This window comes from Macaca fascicularis, chromosome 6, assembly GCF_037993035.2.
Source record: "Macaca fascicularis isolate 582-1 chromosome 6, T2T-MFA8v1.1".
NCBI lineage: Eukaryota > Metazoa > Chordata > Mammalia > Primates > Cercopithecidae > Macaca > Macaca fascicularis.
In genome coordinates this window covers 94,663,688-94,682,397 of record NC_088380.1, presented here as the reverse complement: position 1 = coordinate 94,682,397, position 18,710 = coordinate 94,663,688, and the positions used below count along the sequence as shown (strand labels likewise).

General features: G+C 38.0%; 1 protein-coding gene across 15 annotated transcripts in view; it reads right to left on the bottom strand.

Moving 5' to 3' along the window:
• The window catches only part of ADGRV1 (adhesion G protein-coupled receptor V1), a 597,366-nt gene that overhangs the window by 473,398 nt on the left and 105,258 nt on the right, over positions 1–18,710 (bottom strand). For 13 of the 15 annotated variants that reach the window (XR_012413865.1, XR_012413864.1, XR_012413866.1 and 10 more), the window contains 7 exons: positions 12,897–13,077; positions 11,715–11,917; positions 10,949–11,078; positions 7,532–7,612; positions 5,697–5,836; positions 2,957–3,566; positions 1,182–1,397 (listed from right to left, as the gene is read on the bottom strand). Coding sequence is in view for 9 of the 15 variants with exons in the window: in XM_005557361.4 (XP_005557418.3) it covers positions 1,182–1,397; positions 2,957–3,566; positions 5,697–5,836; positions 7,532–7,612; positions 10,949–11,078; positions 11,715–11,917; positions 12,897–13,077 (1,561 nt within the window). In the remaining 6 variants the exon portion in view is untranslated. Of the gene's footprint in view, positions 1–1,181; positions 1,398–2,956; positions 3,567–5,696; positions 5,837–7,531; positions 7,613–10,948; positions 11,079–11,714; positions 11,918–12,896; positions 13,078–18,710 lie in introns of those variants that run through there. The other 2 variants (XM_065546487.1, XM_073993820.1) reach the window with 2 other exon arrangements.

Sequence of the window (18,710 nt, the reverse complement as noted above, 5' to 3'; positions counted from 1 at the left end):
AGGAGGGGTGCTCTGTGTGAAGACTGAGAGCTAATTTCTTAGAACACTGACCAAACCCCACCATCTGTCAGTGTGTGAGGCCCTCTACAGGCAGCCAGGTACTCCTAGGAGCTACCCCAGCCTACACCAGTTAGGTATTAGATGGGCCTGGTTTATTGTCTTTTCAAGCAAGTATTATGTCCAGATGATTTATTTTTTAAAATCAAGCACAGTATCCCACCCACTCACATTCCTGTTCCTCTGAGAGCACACTAGAAAGATTCTAATTGAATAGTTCTCAGTCAAATCTCCCTCTGGATGCTGGGACAGAACTATCAAAGTAGGCAGTCTTCTAATACACACATCTGGCAATGAAGTCATTTTTTATACATGAAATAGTTAATACTAACTATTGCCTTTTCCTCGCTCTTCACAAATAAATAAGCAAGCAAGATAAAGGGATCCAGAGACAAGGCTGTTGCCAAGCACTGAAAGCATGAAGCTGCCCATTTTCCCTGCATTCCTCAGTAGTCATTTACAAGTGAATCCCTTTCAAAAACGAGGAGTACACTCAGAGAAAACCAGTGTTTTCCTCAGTTTACTTTTCACTGATTTGTGCATATCGACCTTTTAAATTCATAGATAATTTAGCCAAAACTTTTTGCTACATCTACAAGTTTAATGTCATAAATATATAAAAACTCTACCAGCACTTTGGGAGGCCGAGGTGGGCAGATCATGAGGTCACAGATCGAGACCATCCTGGCCAACATGGTAAAACCCCATCTCTACTAAAAATACAAAAATTAGCTGGGCATGGTGGCACACGCCTGTAGTCCCAGCTACCTGGGAGGCTGAGGCAGGAGAATCACTTGAACCCGGGAGGTGGACGTTGTAGTGAGCTGAGGTCACACCACTGCACTCCAGCCTAGGCGACAGAGCAAGACTCAATCTCAAAACAAAACAAAACAAAACAAAATGTAAAATCAAGCGAGACTCCATCTCAAAAACAAACAAAAACCAAAAATCAAACAAAAAAAAAAAGACTCTAGATTTGTCCCTTGAAAAAGACACAAGAGTATTTCTAGTTTTCTAGTTGATTATCCTAATTGCAACTTCGAGAGGTTTTGTCAATCAAGGATACATGTCCCTCTGTGCATATGTCCCTCTGTAGGTACTGCTTTTTAGATGTCTTTTCTTACCAGCGATTGCAGTTATTGGCACAGCTTTAAATTTCACAGAGACATCTGCAAATGCTCCTCCTGTTCTAGTCACATTGATAATGGGTCCAACATGATTTTCTGCCACTCGGACAATTGGTGCTGAGAGCTGAAGAGTTCCAAATGCATCATCATTGGCAATGATAATTAGTTGTGCAACAGTTTCTACCTTAGGCCCAAGACGTGGAGAATTTGGAACTGAAAGACAGAAGATCCAAATAGAACACAGAAAGCTATCAAAATTCTAAGAACTGGCCAAAAGTCATCAAGAAATCTCAGCAAGATTCCATCAGCCAAACAGGACTCTCATTTGGGGTTTTGCCTCTACTATTTATTTAACTAATTTATTTATTTATAGAGATGGAGTCTCACTCTATCACCCAGGCTGGAGTGCTGGAGCGCAGTGATGCCATCTCGGCTCACCACAACCTCCACCTCCTGAGTTCAAGCAATTCTCCTGCCTCAGCCTCCCGAGTAGTTGGGACCACAGGCACACGCTGCCATGCCCAGCTAATTTCTTTTGTATTTTAGTAGAGCCGGGGTTTCACCATGTTGCCCAGGCTGAACTCCTGAGCTCAGGCAATCCACCTGCCTTGGCCTCCCAAAGTGCTAGGATGACAGGCGTGAGCCACCGCGCCCGGCCCTACTATTTATATTTAAGAATATGTATTGTTTAATATGCACCAGCATTAATCTAGACATTCAGGATTCAAAAATAAACTAAATGGAATGTCCCTGCTCTATTGTAGCTTACATTCTAGAGAAATCTTTATTACAGAATTGATAACAAAAGAACAGTTACCTACAGAAATATTTTAATATGTGTTGAAAAGTTATCAAAAAGGAAAAAATCATTAGAGTATAATTAATCATCACTTTACATAATATTACAACAGATAACGATGAAATCTACAGAATGATGCTCTTCTAATTAGTTCACTATGCAATTAAAACAAAACAGCATTTCAGTTACAAGACTGAGAAGGAAACTAATTTAGTTCCTTGACCTCAAAAACCAGCCACAAATCATCCTACTCTAAATTACTGCCTCTTTAACCGCTTGGCTTTCTTCCCTGACAAACCTGTTCTGCACTGCCTATTCTTAATTAATATTGTCACTGAACTACTTTGTTCCTATGGTCTGAAGTCCTCCTACCTCAAAATTCATATGTTTGAATCCTAATCCCTGTGGTGATAGTATTAAGAGGTGGAGCCCTTGAAGGTGATTAGGTTAAGGAGGTGAGACCCTTGTAAACGGGGTTAGTGCCCATGTAAAAGAGGCCTGAGAGAGACAGAGACCCCTCAACCCTCCACAAGACCCAGGAAGCAGACTCTCACCAGACACTGAATCTGCTGGCACCTTAATCGTGGCACTTCCCAGTCTCCAGAACTATAAGGAAAAATTTCTGTTGTTTCTAAGCCAACCAGTTTATGGCAGTTTGTTACAGCAACCCCAGTGGACGAATCCACTCATCCAGAAATCAGAGTCAGCCTCAAGACTACATCAACCCTGTCATAATAGAGTGTGCTAGATAATTTTAAAGTTCCCGTCCTACTTTCTACTGACTTTTAAAACATAATCTCGAAGACAAAATGTGTCTGGCTTCCAGTTGCCTTACAGGTAAACTGTTGAAAGAGGACACTTTCAAAGTTAGAGTTTACTATTTTTTTATAGAATTCTCTATTAAATAAAATTTAAAATTGATTGTTTCAGGATTCTGATGGCTAATAATAACAACACACTAAGGGATACTTACTTGAACGACTCTGTACTTTCGCCATTAAAGTAGAGTTGAGTAGTTCGATAAAGACAGATTCAGACCTTTCTGGCTCATCATCATCCAAAATTGAAATAGCTATTGTTGCCTCACTCTGATTAGCTCGAAAAAGAGCAAATCCAGAAGCTGGTATATAGTCTCTTCCTTGAGTTGCTCTCGCTAAATTAGGCGGAAAATAAGGTGGTTTTTCCATATCATCTAGTGTTGCATATGAGACAAGGACTTTTCCCATGAGGCCTTTCAACCTTATTATTGATAGTGTGATGTTCTGGGTTGCTTCCTCGACTTTAACAGGTCTGTTTTTCTCAGAAAAAATGAATACCCCATATGGATCATCACTAGCCAAAACTGTTAATGTGGCATTAACATGAGCTCCCAAAGAACCACTGGAAACACTGAGGATTGACACAGAGAATGCCTTATCCAGTTCTGGGTCTTCGTCAGGCAATATCTCCACAGTGATATTGGCGCTGGTCTGCCCAATCTCAAATGTGATGTTGCCAGAGGTGAAGGCAAGATCACCATCAGGATCAGAGTCTATGTTCCAATGCAAAGTCACTGGAGACAGAGTTCCATGATGTCTTATAACCTACAAAATATTTAATATTAAAATCTATTAAAAGAGAGATTAAAGCCAGTTACTTAGAGGCTTACAAATACACTAATGATAGCAGCACAATTTTATTTTATATAAGTTCTTCTCCAGACTACAAGACTGCTGCAGACAGGGGTCATATACTATCAATCTTTGAAGGCCCACAGAGAGTCTTATAAATGGAGGATATTTAAAAAGTGACTGTGCCGAGTGCAGTGGCATATGCCTATAGTCCCAGTTATTCAGGAGACAGAGACAGGAGGGTTACTGAAGCTCAGGACTTCAAGGTTACAGTCAGCTATGATGGTGCCACCACACTTCAGTCTGGAAAACACAGCAAGACTCTATCTCTTAAAAAATAAATAAATAAAAAACAGTTGAAATAAAAATTTCAAAGTGATTGTTGCGTGAAAGTATACATTGACGAAAAAATGTAGCTTCTATTCAAATTATAACTATCTTTTGTGTATCTTTTATTTTATTCCCAACAAATCAAATGTGATTAACAATGAATTACATTTAGGCACACTCATAAAAGTTTTCACAATTGCTGCAAAAATGGTATATATTTCATTGCAAGTTATATATAAATGGTGTTTTCTGAAAAGTGAGCTGTAAAACTCATTTTAAAACAAATCACATTTACTTTTATCTTCAATATATTATGCAAACAAACTCACCAAAAAACATATTTGACCAAAAGTATAAGAAAATACATTTAAGAAGGAAGATATGCTTCTGTCAATAATAAGTTAACAATGAAAAGCCTAAAAATTTATATGTTAACAATGAAAAGCTTAAAAATGTATCCAAGTAAATCCCAACTAAGAGTAATTTTTATTTGTTCTTGAAATATGATGGTTACATCAAAATGAAATTAGAGACAGTAATTTTACAAAAGTTGATCCTTTCCCTTAAGGCTTTTTTTAAATCTTTCCTGAGTCATTAGTTATCCTTTCTAAGGTTGTTCAATTTATCGCACAATAGTTTATTGAAAATCTGCCATAGTAGTACAGAAGAGTATGTTTGAGTGATATTTCTTCATTATTCATATGGAAGCTGAGCAAGTAGCTAGTTGCTGTGAGTCACTGAACAACGAATCCTTCTTAATTTCTACTGGAACAAAGCAGAGTAGCCATTCAAACACAGACATATATCATATAGAGTTATTATTATTGCCAGTTCACCCATGTTTTAGATTGTCTTTCCTTATGGGAGAGAGACAGAATAGGACTGCACTTCATCCACTGACATTAGGCACAGCCAGGAGACCTGCTTTGACCAAGGAAGTTAAGTAGAAATGACGTAAATCACTTCCAGAAAGAAGCTATAAGAGCTGGTATGCCGTTCTTCACATCCACATTTCCCTCCACCAAGAAGATAAAAGCACCTGCTGAGATATAGCCGTGGTACCTAAAGTGTCTAATAATCAGAGCCCCTTGCTAACTTAAGTTGGACATATACATACTGTGAATGAAAAACAAATCTTTTCCAGCACTTTGAGAGGCCAAGGCGAGTGGATCACCTGAGGTTGGGAGTTTTAGACCAGCATGACCAACATGGAGAAACCCTGTCTCTACTAAAAATACAAAATCAGCCGGGCGTGGTGGCGCATGCCTGTAATCCCTGCTACTTGGGAGGCTAAGGCAGGAGAATCGCTTGAACCCAGGAGGTGCAGGTTGTGGTGAGCTGAGATCGCGCCATTGCACTCCACTGGGCAACAAGAGTGAAACTCCGTCTCCAAAACAGAAAAAAAAAAAAAGAAAGAAAAACAAAAACAAATCTTTCTTGTATCAGCCATTGATATTGTACAGATGTTTGTTACCACAGCCCATCTGAACAAACACAAAAATCTATGTAAGATAAATACTTGTAGTACAGCTCCATTATATTCCTTAAAGGGTCAAGGATCCTCAGAATTAAACAATGACTCCATGTGCAACACTAAAGACAAAAATAAATGCCAAATCACTGTTCGATCACCAATTTGTATTGCCTGTGCCAACAGGCTCATTCCCCTCGGCCTACATAAAAAAAGGAAAACATAAAACACACTTTCATAACATAGTACAGTTTTTAAAACAACAGAAAATATCTAGGAATGAAGGAAGAAAAGGTACTCACGTTTAATATAACAGTGCTATATCCATCTTCTGGTTCAGTTCCACTGACAAAGAGTGACTCAGGGCTAAATTCAAATACGCCATGAGCATGGTCAGAGGCTGCAATTGTCACTAGAATTTGGGAAGCCACTCCTAGACTGGCTGCATGAACAAGTTCCAACAAATAGAAAAAAAAAATGTTAATGAGTAATTTACAAACCAAAGGAAAAGCCAAGGAACAACTTTTTGAAAAGAGTCCGTACATTCATTGAGTACATTCTAATTTGTTTTAGAAAGAAAGGCAGACACAAATGGGTGCCACACATATTCATGCTTTTATGACCTTTCTCTACTTTGGCACCAACGTGATGTACAAGTGCTGCATAAGCACTTGGAGATGAATAAGGAAAACTTGTTTTTCTTTTTCTTCTCTATGAAAGAGAACATTCTTCCACACTGAGTATATGAGGAAGGTCTCCCACGACCTTTGCTGACCTCAAAAGAACTTGAGCCAAAATGACTCTTACCTTCATGAAATAATAAGTAGTTTCCCTATGATTTTAGTCATTCTGGCTGAACAGATTCTTGGTTTCCAATGTGCATGAATTCTAGGCCTATTTTTTCATCATGGGATGATGCTATAAATCTCTCTCTCCTGATCCTAAATAGTCCCATTATGCAGCTAAAAAGATGCCAAGATCTAAAGCAGCATTTAATTTTTTCCTAAAAAGACTGTTCAAATTTTATGTTGCATTAATGTCTGCAGACTAGAAAATGAACAATTCTAAAAGTAATAGAGTAATTAACTACAGAGGTTGCATTAGGCATTGATGGAAGATAGGAATGAAGGGGGTGAAATCATTGAGTTCTGACACTAAAATATGAAATCTGACATTGTGAAAAAAGAAGGATTTGAGGATTAGAAAATGCTCTTCTTCAAGAAACAAATATTCTAAGTATGCTTTTCACATATGAAAAAATATATGAGGTAAAAAGCTGAATCATGTTTGTATATAAATCTACTTCAAAAGGCATCCTCTTTTCAATATCACCCTCACTAATTGCCAACTATACTTCCATTTATTTTCTTCCTAATTTCTTTTTCCCATTTGTTTTTTTCTTTCTTTTTTTTTTTCTTTGAGAACAGAGTCTTGCTCTGCCACCCAGCCTGGAGTGCAGTGATGCAATATTGGTTCACTCAACCTCCACCTCCTGGGTTCCAGAGATTCTCTTGCCTCAGCCTCCCGAATAACTGGTATTACAGGTACATGCCACCACACCTGGCTAATTTTTGTATTTTTAGTAGAAACAGGGTTTCATTATGTTGGTCAGGCTGGTCTTGAACTCCTGAGCTCAGGAGATCAGCCCGCCTTGGCCTCCCAAAGTGCTGGGATTACGCCCCATTTGTTTTGATTAAATTTTACATATAACGATTCATAGTTCTTTTTGTACAGAGAATAAGTGTGATGTATTTAAAATGAAAATACAAATTTTCTATTGACCTCTTTTTAGGTATTTGACGCTACGTAAAATGTTTCCAAACAATCATTTTTACCAATGACATTCAAGTGAAATTTCTATCACAATTAGAATCAGGAAACTGCATTACGTTCATACAGGAAGGAGAGTCTGGGTTTTGGAAGCAGACAAGGATGTGATTCTGACTTGATCCCTTTCTAGCTGGGTGACTACAACATGAAGTAAATTATACTTCACAAGTTGCTGTGACAGTTAATGAGACAAAATATGTAAACGACCTACACATAGTAGGTGTCAATAAGTGGTCAGTATTGTCTCTAAAACGAGAAGTTAAAATAAAAACGTATAATAGTAAAGGACCTTAGAAAAGCTGCTTACCATGTTTGTGAATAGTTGGAAGGAGGAATTCCATGTCCCCATCACCACTACCACTTCCATCAACCCTAAAGAGTTCAGCTACTTCACAAGGAGACACAGAGACACAACCCACACAACACACATTGACACAATGAGAAAATTGAGAGGTCTTAAAACATATCAAGCAAAGAGGAAAATGCAGTAGTATTAACCCAATAACATGCTTTCTTCCACAGGAAACGGATCATTTTAAATAGCAAAATTATAGCACCAGTCAAGCTATCAAATTATCAAAATTTCATTCACAGTTTCATGAAACACTCCATGTAGACTGTAATTGTTACTTCCCATTTCTGCCAATCTAGTATTATTTTTAAATTTTCACTTTTTTTGCAGCAATGTAAATTATTTTCTAATATCTTAGATATTTAAAATATATTTATCTGATTATGTAATCATACGCTTAGGCCTAATATGCCTATGATAACCACCTCACCATTTGCAACAACCAGTTCAATATTGGGAAATGCATCTAACCTTTCCTTCTATCCACACATTCAAATCCCCACCACAATTATTTACCATTCTCAAACTTGATCACCCTCTGGCCACCAGCATTGTGGAAAGAGTCCTAGACAAGCCATCTAAAAATTCTGCTTTCCTGGTTGTGAAAGATGCCAGCTGTAAAAATTTCAGCAAGTCACAAAACTTCTTGGTATCTCAGTCTCCTCACCTATGAAAGGTGCTGTCTTTTATAGATATGTTGTTGCTATGGTTTGAATGTGTTCCCCAAAGTTCACATGTTGGAAATTTAATCATAAATGCAACCATGTTGAGAACTGGGAACTTTAAGGGGTGATCAGGTCATGACACCTCTGCCCTCATGAATAAATTAATGTTGCTATCCCAGGAGTGGGTTCATTATTGCAAGGATGGATTTCTTGTAAAAGCAAGTTCAGCCCTCTCTTGCCCTCTCATATGCATTCTCTGACCATGTGGAGCCTTCCACTACATTATGATGTATCAAGAATGCCCTACAAGATGCAGTCCCCCAATATTGGACTTTCCAGCCTCGAGAACCACGAGCCATGTAAACTTCTATTGCTTATACATTGCCCAGTCTGTGGTACTATGTTACAGCAGCACGAAATGGACTAAAGAGTTGTAAAGATCAAATAAAATAATGGAAAATAAATAATATTATAAAAATATAAAATATAAAGTACTTTGGCAATAATAAAGAGAAAATGGTTATACCTTCCCCTCTAATACATCTTGTACCCCAACCATTATTTTACCAAATGTTTGCAAACAAAGAAGATAGGAAGGGCAGTGATGATAACAATAGAAGAAAAGGAGAGTAAAAATAGCAAAGCCACATCCATACATATATGCTTCTACCAATATCCTTGATTGACATGCTAGTTTAAGATCTGCCCTCTCTTATCCTTTTGCCCTGTGTTTTTGCCTGTCAATAAGACTGGGATATACCAGACATGAGAATGTATGGCACGAGGAACCTGAAGTCATCACACAGATCCAAAAGGCAAAATGGATTTCCAGCAAATATCTGGTACATGGCTTTGCTCCCACATTATCCAGAAGTCATAAAAAAAGAAGTTCAACACCATATATACTTTGGCTAGCGTAAGACGTCTAATTCAGGTTGTGGCTACCTTATGTAGAATCATCAGTTTCATCAGTTTTATAGTTAAAAAGCATGAAATAAGTCCTTGACTCTCCAAAGAATTTAGCTCTATAAGCTACTTGACATGTTAGACAGTCCCTACATATGAGTCCAGGAGCAGAGGTCATTGTATAAATTCCTTTTCCTCCAGTCCCAACTCACTGAGGGATAAATCAGATCTCTGCCACTATTGCTTCCTACGAAACTGCAAGGTTGGTTTTCTAGTGAGTATTCAAGTCCAATTAATATATAACAATGCATATTCTAGAGATATGGGGAGAAGTTTCTCAATAATACAACAAGTATCACTATAAGTGGTCATATAATCACAAGTATTTGTATCATCTCAATAACATCTCATGTACAATTACTAATCAGTATTAGCTAATGGTGACTAACATTTTCTCTTTCTGTTACATAAGGATTTTTAGCTATAAGGGATACAAAGGGCAACTTTTCAAATATTTTATAGTAACCTTTTTGGTAATGCAAATAGTGATTTGGAGATGCAAGGACTTGTCTCTGGAAGACAAGAAAAGCTGGTATTTTTATATGCCACCTACTAGATAGCACATTTCTACTGTTTTATGCATTCAACCAAGCTCAACACTGCTTAACCATTTCCCTGCTCCCAAATACTGGCTTGGTCTCCTTGCTCTCACCTGAGATTTGGAAACATAGGAAAGAAAAATTTTTGCGTATTTACCCCAAATACCGACTTTTAAGACAATTTTAATATCTCAGTCATACCAATTTTTCCTTTGGATGGCTTATATACTATAGCTTTCTTCATCAAAATAATAAATAATAATAATGAGATAATGATACCAAGTTTTGTAATGAAAGGGACTGTTCTGATGAACACCATATCATCTCTCAATTTCTTGTACTTATAAAGGTAATACAATGCATATCGTATGTATTCCATAACACTCCCAGTAGCACCTGATAAACACATTAACACTTTTGCAAAGAAGTATTGCATCTAATTGGGATACATATTATCAATAGCCTCACTTAGTACAGATGAGTTTTGTCATGCAATAAGTTTGATTCCAATAACCCTTGATAATCAGAGCTTTCTGAAAAGCAGAACTGAAGTTAAGGCATTGTTGACTTCTTTTATTAATAATCAACTGATAATAGATCATCCAAAAGGACTAGATTCTACAGTTATATCTGTAGATTGACCTAGCAGAGCTATAGCAAAAAACGGAAAAGAGAGAGGTGATCTTATGGGAACCTACCATGAATGAAACCTGTAATTTGGTGACTTAGTACACTTACACGTTTCATTCTAAAAGTATATCTCTTCTAGTAAAATATCAGTGGGTAATAATAAGCGGGAAAAAAACAGCACAAACATGCTGTCCATATAATAAACAGAGATATTACTCAGAATTAACCAAACTTCATAGCGAAAGTATATCAATGTGAAACTATGAGTTGAATATTAATTTATAAGACTAATACTAAAAGTGTATGTAAACAGGAGGATTTTCTTTTTACCAAGAAAGGAATTATCAATCAAAAATGATTCATATAGATTATATTACCACATATATTATGGTATACATTATCATGTATCTTAAGCAGTTATTAACTTTCAGGCTGCCTTCTCCAAAAACTAATAATTTATTCATTTATTTAAGTAAGATTAATTCAAAGGAACATACTTCCCTAAAGGAATCTACTGTCATCAGCATGGGGAGACAAGCAAATATTTAATATTTTTGCATCACCAGCCTTACCTCCTCCTTCCAAATTTAACAACTCAACTTTAAAAGATTTTTCCAGTTCAGGAATAGAATTATCAGTGATGTTTACAGAAATGTATTTATATCTTTCTCCTGGTTGAAATTCTAATGTGCCAGCAACATTCTGAAATATAAAAGATTGATCCGTTAGATTACAATCATTCTGTATATGAACAGACTACAATCATTCTGTATACAAATTTGTAAAATCAGAATGTTTGTTATATCCCAAATTATTATAAATACTAAGAAGACAAGTAAAACACAAAATTGAAAACACTTCAGTGTGTATGAATAGTGTTCAACGTAAATTCTAAATAAATATTCTCCAATTAGATAAAGTAGATTATTTCTTTTTTTCTTTCTCTTTTTTATTTTATTTTATTTTTTAGAGACAGAGTCTCACAATGTCACCAACGCTGGAGCTCAGTGATGGGATCATAACTCACTGCAGCCTTGAACTCCTAGGCTCAAGCAATCCTCCTACCTCAGCCGCCAGAGTAGCTAGGACAACAGGTATGCACCACCACACCCAGCTAATTTTTTTTTTTTCTGTTTTTGTAGAGAAAGTGACTTGCTACGTTGCCCATGCTGGTCAACAACTCTTGGCCTCAAGCAATCCTCTCACCTTGGCCTCGCAAAGCGCTAGGATTACAGGCATGAGTCACCATGTTCCAGGTACAGTGTAAATCCTTTCCAGAGAAGGATTATGTCTGTTTTACAAGTGCAAATACAACTTCAAAAGGACTCAGTGAATTACCTGGTAATCCTCAGGACTGAATGCTGTCAAGGACACTGTTCTAAATTCCGCAGTCACCCTTCCCAGAAGTCCCTGTGCACGGATGACCAATAACCTGATTTCTCCATCTTCCTCCTGCACGGTGATATGTGGAACACTGCTTGCAGGCAGGGTCATTGTGTCCTCAGGCTGAGGAGGCAGCCCTGTGGAGAACTGCAGCAAGCCTAGTGGAGACAAAGGGGCCAGGGCATTCTCCCAATGAATTGTGCAAGAATTTCTTATTCAATTAAAGCGATCTTACACAATTATTTTGATCACCAGGCCAAAAATCTGAGGGCCTTTATTTAGAAAATATTTTAGCAAAGATTTAACTAACATGCTTTTGACACCGAATATATTTATAAGCTTTCAGAATAATGAAAGTTAAATTGTTAATTTTCCATGTCTCTACTCAAAGAAAGCTTTTCTTCCCACAGCAGCATCAATAGCAGGAACATTGATAGCATTTTAAAATATATATTTTCTAACTTTTACTCATATTTTATTCGAATCTCCAGAAATCATTCTAGAACAAACAGGTTAAGTGGCACCTTAAAGGAGTTGCAACACTTAAAAACAAACAAATAAAACCTAACTATGAAAACTAAAGGTGAAGAGTCTCTCAAGATTTCTACCCAAACCTTTTAACAGATGTTCTTGATTCATTCCTGTAGAAGAAATACTATTTTTCAATACAGAAAACATTCTCAGTTTACTAGGACAGACATCTGTGATAGTTCCCCAGTAGAAAAAATTGTCACTATTTAGTATAAGACAAAAAGAAATTAATATGAAGAGTGATAGCTTCACTTCTTGAAGCTTAATAAAATATAAATTACAAAGTTTTTCACTTACGTGTTAACAAATCACCATAGGATAATTAATAAAGAAATGTGATAGCTATGAACAGAAATAATTTGTTCCATTTTAATAATTGGGCAAAAACTTTTCAAAATATATTATTGAAGTATGGAAACTGATCTTTATATTTTCTCTCATAAACAATGTCCCTCAAAATGACAGCATACAAGTTAAAGAGTTTAGAAATCAGGAGGTCGAAGGCATTCTACTTCTATCATTTGCAAAAAGTGCCTTAAGAAGTTCTTAACAAAACTAAGTACACCCAGAGAAGAGAAGATTTTTCTTGCAAAAGGAGCAGGTTACCATATGGATGATCACTAGCTTTGATGGTGATATCGGTCGTTTCCTTTTCAGGATCTATGCTCGCACCACTGGTAGGAGTTGAGCCTAGCTTCCCATCTCCAGGAATTGCAGAAACCAACGTCACACGGAAATACTCATTAAGTTCAGGAATATCATCATCAAGGACATATATATTCAGAACCTATAAATATAAATATCCAGAGGCACTAAGCAATGAGGCATTTAGAAATTACTTACCAGAAGAAAATTCAAAAGGCAACTAAATTATATTTAAATGAAGTTAACCACTTAAGACTTATTTCTGCATAAATTTAAACATTAAAACATTGTATGTGTGTGTGCATATGTGTGTATACAAACATATACAGAGAAAGAGAAGTCTGAATAGATTAATTCCTTTAAAATAATGGGTGCTGCTATAGTCTGAATGTCTTGTCCTCCCGCCCCCCAAATTCCCATGTTAAAATCTAATCCCCTAAGTAGTGTTATTAAAAGGTGGGGTTTTCAGGAGGTGTTGAGGGCTTGAGGATAGAGCCCTCATGAACGGAATTAGTGTTGAGGGAGCTTGTTCGCCCCTTCCACCGTGAGGAGGGCATATTGAGAAGGCACCATATCTTTGAAGCAGAGTAAGCCCTCACCAGACACAGAATCTACAGGCACCCTGCTCTCAGACTTCCCAGTCTCCAAAACTGTAAGCAGTAACTTTTTGTTCTTTATAAGTTACTCAGTCTAAGGTATGTTGTTATAACAGTCCCAACAGACTAAGGCAGGTGCTGAGCAGTAGCATTTTCTGACAGTAGCCTATACATGCATCAATATCACATCATATATGATATGTTGATTTACCAATATAATATCATATATTTTTTGTACCAAAGACCATGGTATTACCAACATCAGGTAGAGACTTCCCAATTAAGAAACTGCAAGTTCTATGATGAGATGTGATAGGATAAGAAGCAAGGGCAATGTACCTGTGTCTAGTGTCTGCCTAAGGAGCGCCTGACGTGCTCAGGAGCAGTATTTTAGAAAGTAGATTCATAATAGGCCTTAGGAGTCCAGCACAAGCAATTAATCCAAAAAAGGTTATAAAAGGAATAGGAATAACTCAGCCATGCTCTACAAAATTTAACTCAAAATTTAAAGTGAAAAAACAATTTCTCCTTTCTTTATTAATCAAACAAACATGTTTCGACATATGCAGTATGCTGGGGTTAGACCCCAGTCCTGATGTATCACAGGAGACAGGTCTATAGGAAATCACTTAAAACCCAATGCGAAAATATCATGATAGAGTTCTGTACAAAATAAAGTGATGAAGAAACTAATTCTACCTGGTAAGGTTTTACAGCAGATGTGTTTGAAGCAAATTCTGATTGATCACTTACAGTTGTAAATAATAATGGGAAAGGACACTCCAAACAAAAGACACAATACTGACAAAGGCAAGGAGACATGAAAGAACACGGCATCTGCAATCGGATCACCAGTCAAGAGGAAAACATGAGGCTGAATGAATAATCAGGAGCCAAATCATAGGGATCTTTTATGCTATCATAAAACACTTGGACTTCATTCCATAGAAAGTGGAGATAAATTGAAGAATCATAAGCAGAGGACTGACCAAATTAGCATTCTGCTTTAGAATAAGTACCATGGCAGAATAAACAGAGTGCACAAAACAAAAAAGGATGCAAGAGGATAAGTTAGGAGGTGACTGACCAGAAATGATAAAATTCTGAACTAATACAGTAACAAAAGAGATGTGGAAAAATTGTTAGATTTGAAATTTGTCTAGAGAGAGAAGATGCAGGCCTGATGAGGCACTTAACATGGAGAGTAAGAAATAGAGAGGCTATGTAAGTAAGAATGGTGACTTCCTGGTTTCTCCCAGAAAAGAGTGACAACTGTCTGAAAACAAACTCTAAATCCAAATATAGTCTCCAGAATACTAATCATTGGTCCTAAAAACACCTGGAGAGCCTTTTTTTTTTTTTTTTTTAATGTTCTTTTTCTAGAGATTTTGGTTCACTAGATCTGAGTTCAAACTTAAATTTGGCTTTTAATGTACATTTTAATCATATTTTAAATTAAGGAGTAATACATCACACATGTGCTCAGAGAAGCGCAAAAATAACATGCACTACCTAAATCATAGAATTCATGAACTAAGGGAAAAAGAAATTGTTAACTTAGGTAATCAAATATATATGAGACAAGGTCTGGCTCTGTTTCCCAGGTTGGAGTGCACTGGTGTGATCACAGCTCACTGCAGCCTCAACCTCCCAGGACCAAGTTATCCTTCCACCTCAGCCCCCAAGTAGTTTACGCTACAGGTGCACACCACCATGTCCAGTCAAAATACTTTATATGATACTCGACTGGAACATTTAGAACTGTTGTAATTACTAAATTTGATTAACTCTTATCTCTTTCAAAATGTATATAAATTTAATTTATAAAACAATGGTAAAGTACTAGTAAAACCTTTATCATGGGCCTGTCCGCAGACTAGTATCAAGGAACTTTTGCTGTTACACTATTTAATTTGCTTCCTTATTCCACCAAATTATAGAAATTTGGTCACTTTTCCTTAGCTTCTATTTTTTAGATCTTAACATTTTAAACTTTTCCTCAATTTTTTTTTAATCCACCTAACTTCTAAATCCCTCAAAAGTGTCCTCAAAAAGTACTTATTATTTACAAACCTTAACTTAGTTTGCTATGTATCCCTGATGACTTATGAGAGACTTATATTTTAATGTAAAAATTATATCGACATGCATATTCCAACATGATAATTATTTAAATATTCTGATACAGGAGAAAGCCTCATCCCAATCTCACTTATAAAAAGTATCATTTATTTATGGAGTATATATTCAGACATGTGACTCTTGTTCATGGAAAGTTTTTTTATGAAACTGAGGTCACCTTTACTCTTGAAATATATATTTAAAAAACCCTCATCTCTCCAAGTTTAATGCAAATAAAACGAGATTACAGTTATAAGAATTTCTCACTGGCTGATTAGAAGACTACCATTAAGAATTCTGGGCTCGCGGAGCAAGATGGCCGAATAGGAACAGCTCCAGTCTCCAACTCCCAGCGCGAGCGACACAGAAGACCGGTGATTTCTGCATTTTCAACTGAGGTACTGGGTTCATCTCACTGGGGAGTGCCGGACGATCGGTGCTGGTCAGCTGCTGCAGCCCGACCAGCGAGAGCTGAAGCACGGCGAGGCATTGCCTCACCTGGGAAGCGCAAGGGGGAAGGGAATCCCTTTTCCTAGCCAGGGGAACTGAGACACACAACACCTGGAAAATCGGGTAACTCCCACCCCAATACTGCGCTTTAAGCAAACAGGCACACCAGGAGATCATATCCCACATCTGGCCGGGAGGGTCCCACACCCACGGAGCTTTCCTCATTGCTAGCACAGCAGTCTGTGATCTACCGGCAAGGCAGCAGCAAGGCTGGGGGAGGGGCACCTGCCATTGCTGAGGCTTAAGTAGGTAAACAAAGCCGCTGGGAAGCTCGAACTGGATGGAGCTCACAGCAGCTCAAGGAAACCTGCCTGTCTCTGTAGACTCCACCTCTGGGGACAGGGCACAGTAAACAATAACAAACGGAGCAGAAACCTCTGCAGACGCAAACGACTCTGTCTGACAACTTTGAAGAGAGCAGTGGATCTCCCAACATGGAGGTTGAGATCTGAGAAGGGACAGACTCCCTGTTCAAGTGGGTCCCTGACCCCTCAGCAGCCTAACTGGGAGACATTCCCCACTAGGGGCAGTCTGACACCCCACACCTCACAGGGTGGAGTACACCCCTGAGAGGAAGCTTCCAAAGCAAGAATCAGACAAGTACACTCGCTGTTCAGAAATATTCTATCTTCTGCAGCCTCTGCTGCTGATACCCAGGCAACACGGTCTGGAGTGGACCTCAAGCAATCTCCAGCAGACCTACAGCTGAGGGTCCTGACTGTTAGAAGGAAAACTATCAAACAGGAAGGACACCTACACCAAAACCCCATCAGTACATCACCATCATCAAAGACCAGAGGCAGATAAAACCACAAAGATGGGGAAAAAGCAGGGCAGAAAAGCTGAAAATTCAAAAAATAAGAGCACATCTCCCCCGGCAAAGGAGCACAGCTCATCGCCAGCAACGGATCAAAGCTGGACGGAGAATGACTTTGACGAGATGAGAGAAGAAGGCTTCAGTCCATCAAATTTCTCAGAGCTGAAGGAGGAATTACGTACCCAGCGCAAAGAAACTAAAAATCTTGAAAAAAAAAGTGGAAGAATTGATGGCTAGAGTAATTAATGCAGAGAAGGTCATAAACGAAATGAAAGAGATGAAAACCATGACACGAGAAATACGTGACAAATGCACAAGCTTCAGTAACCGACTCGATCAACTGGAAGAAAGAGTATCAGCGATTGAGGATCAAATGAATGAAATGAAGCGAGAAGAGAAACCAAAAGAAAAAAGAAGAAAAAGAAATGAACAAAGCCTGCAAGAAGTATGGGATTATGTAAAAAGACCAAATCTACGTCTGATTGGGGTGCCTGAAAGTGAGGGGGAAAATGGAACCAAGTTGGAAAACACTCTTCAGGATATCATCCAGGAGAACTTCCCCAACCTAGTAGGGCAGGCCAACATTCAAATCCAGGAAATACAGAGAATGCCACAAAGATACTCCTCGAGAAGAGCAACTCCAAGACACATAATTGCCAGATTCACCAAAGTTGAAATGAAGGAAAAAATCTTAAGGGCAGCCAGAGAGAAAGGTCGGGTTACCCACAAAGGGAAGCCCATCAGACTAACAGCGGATCTCTCGGCAGAAACTCTACAAGCCAGAAGAGAGTGGGGGCCAATATTCAACATTCTTAAAGAAAAGAATTTTCAACCCAGAATTTCTTTTTTTTTTTTTTTTTAATTTATTTATTATTATTATACTTTAAGTTGTAGGGTACATGTGCATAACGTGCAGGTTTGTTACATATGTATACTAGTGCCATGTTGGTGTGCTGCACCCATCAACTCGTCATTTACATCAGGTATAACTCCCAATGCAATCCCTCCCCCCTCCCCCCTCCCCATGATAGGCCCCGGTGTGTGATGTTCCCCTTCCTGAGTCCAAGTGATCTCATTGTTCAGTTCCCACCTATGAGTGAGAACATGCGGGGTTTGGTTTTCTGTTCTTGTGATAGTTTGCTAAGAATGATGGTTTCCAGCTGCATCCATGTCCCTACAAAGGACACAAACTCATCCTTTTTGACGGCTGCATAGTATTCCATGGTGTATATGTGCCACATTTTCTTAATCCAGTCTGTCACTGATGGACATTTGGGTTGATTCCAAGTCTTTGCTATTGTGAATAGTGCCGCAATAAACATACGTGTGCATGTGTCCTTATAGCAGCATAATTTATAATCCTTTGGGTATATACCCAGTAATGGGATGGCTGGGTCATATGGTACATCTAGTTCTAGATCCTTGAGGAATCGCCATACTGTTTTCCATAATGGTTGAACTAGTTTACAATCCCACCAACAGTGTAAAAGTGTTCCTATTTCTCCACATCCTCTCCAGCACCTGTTGTTTCCTGACTTTTTAATGATCGCCATTCTAACTGGTGTGAGATGGTATCTCATTGTGGTTTTGATTTGCATTTCTCTGATGGCCAGTGATGATGAGCATTTTTTCATGTGTCTGTTGGCTGTATGAATGTCTTCTTTTGAGAAATGTCTGTTCATATCCTTTGCCCACTTTTTGATGGGGTTGTTTGTTTTTTTCTTGTAAATT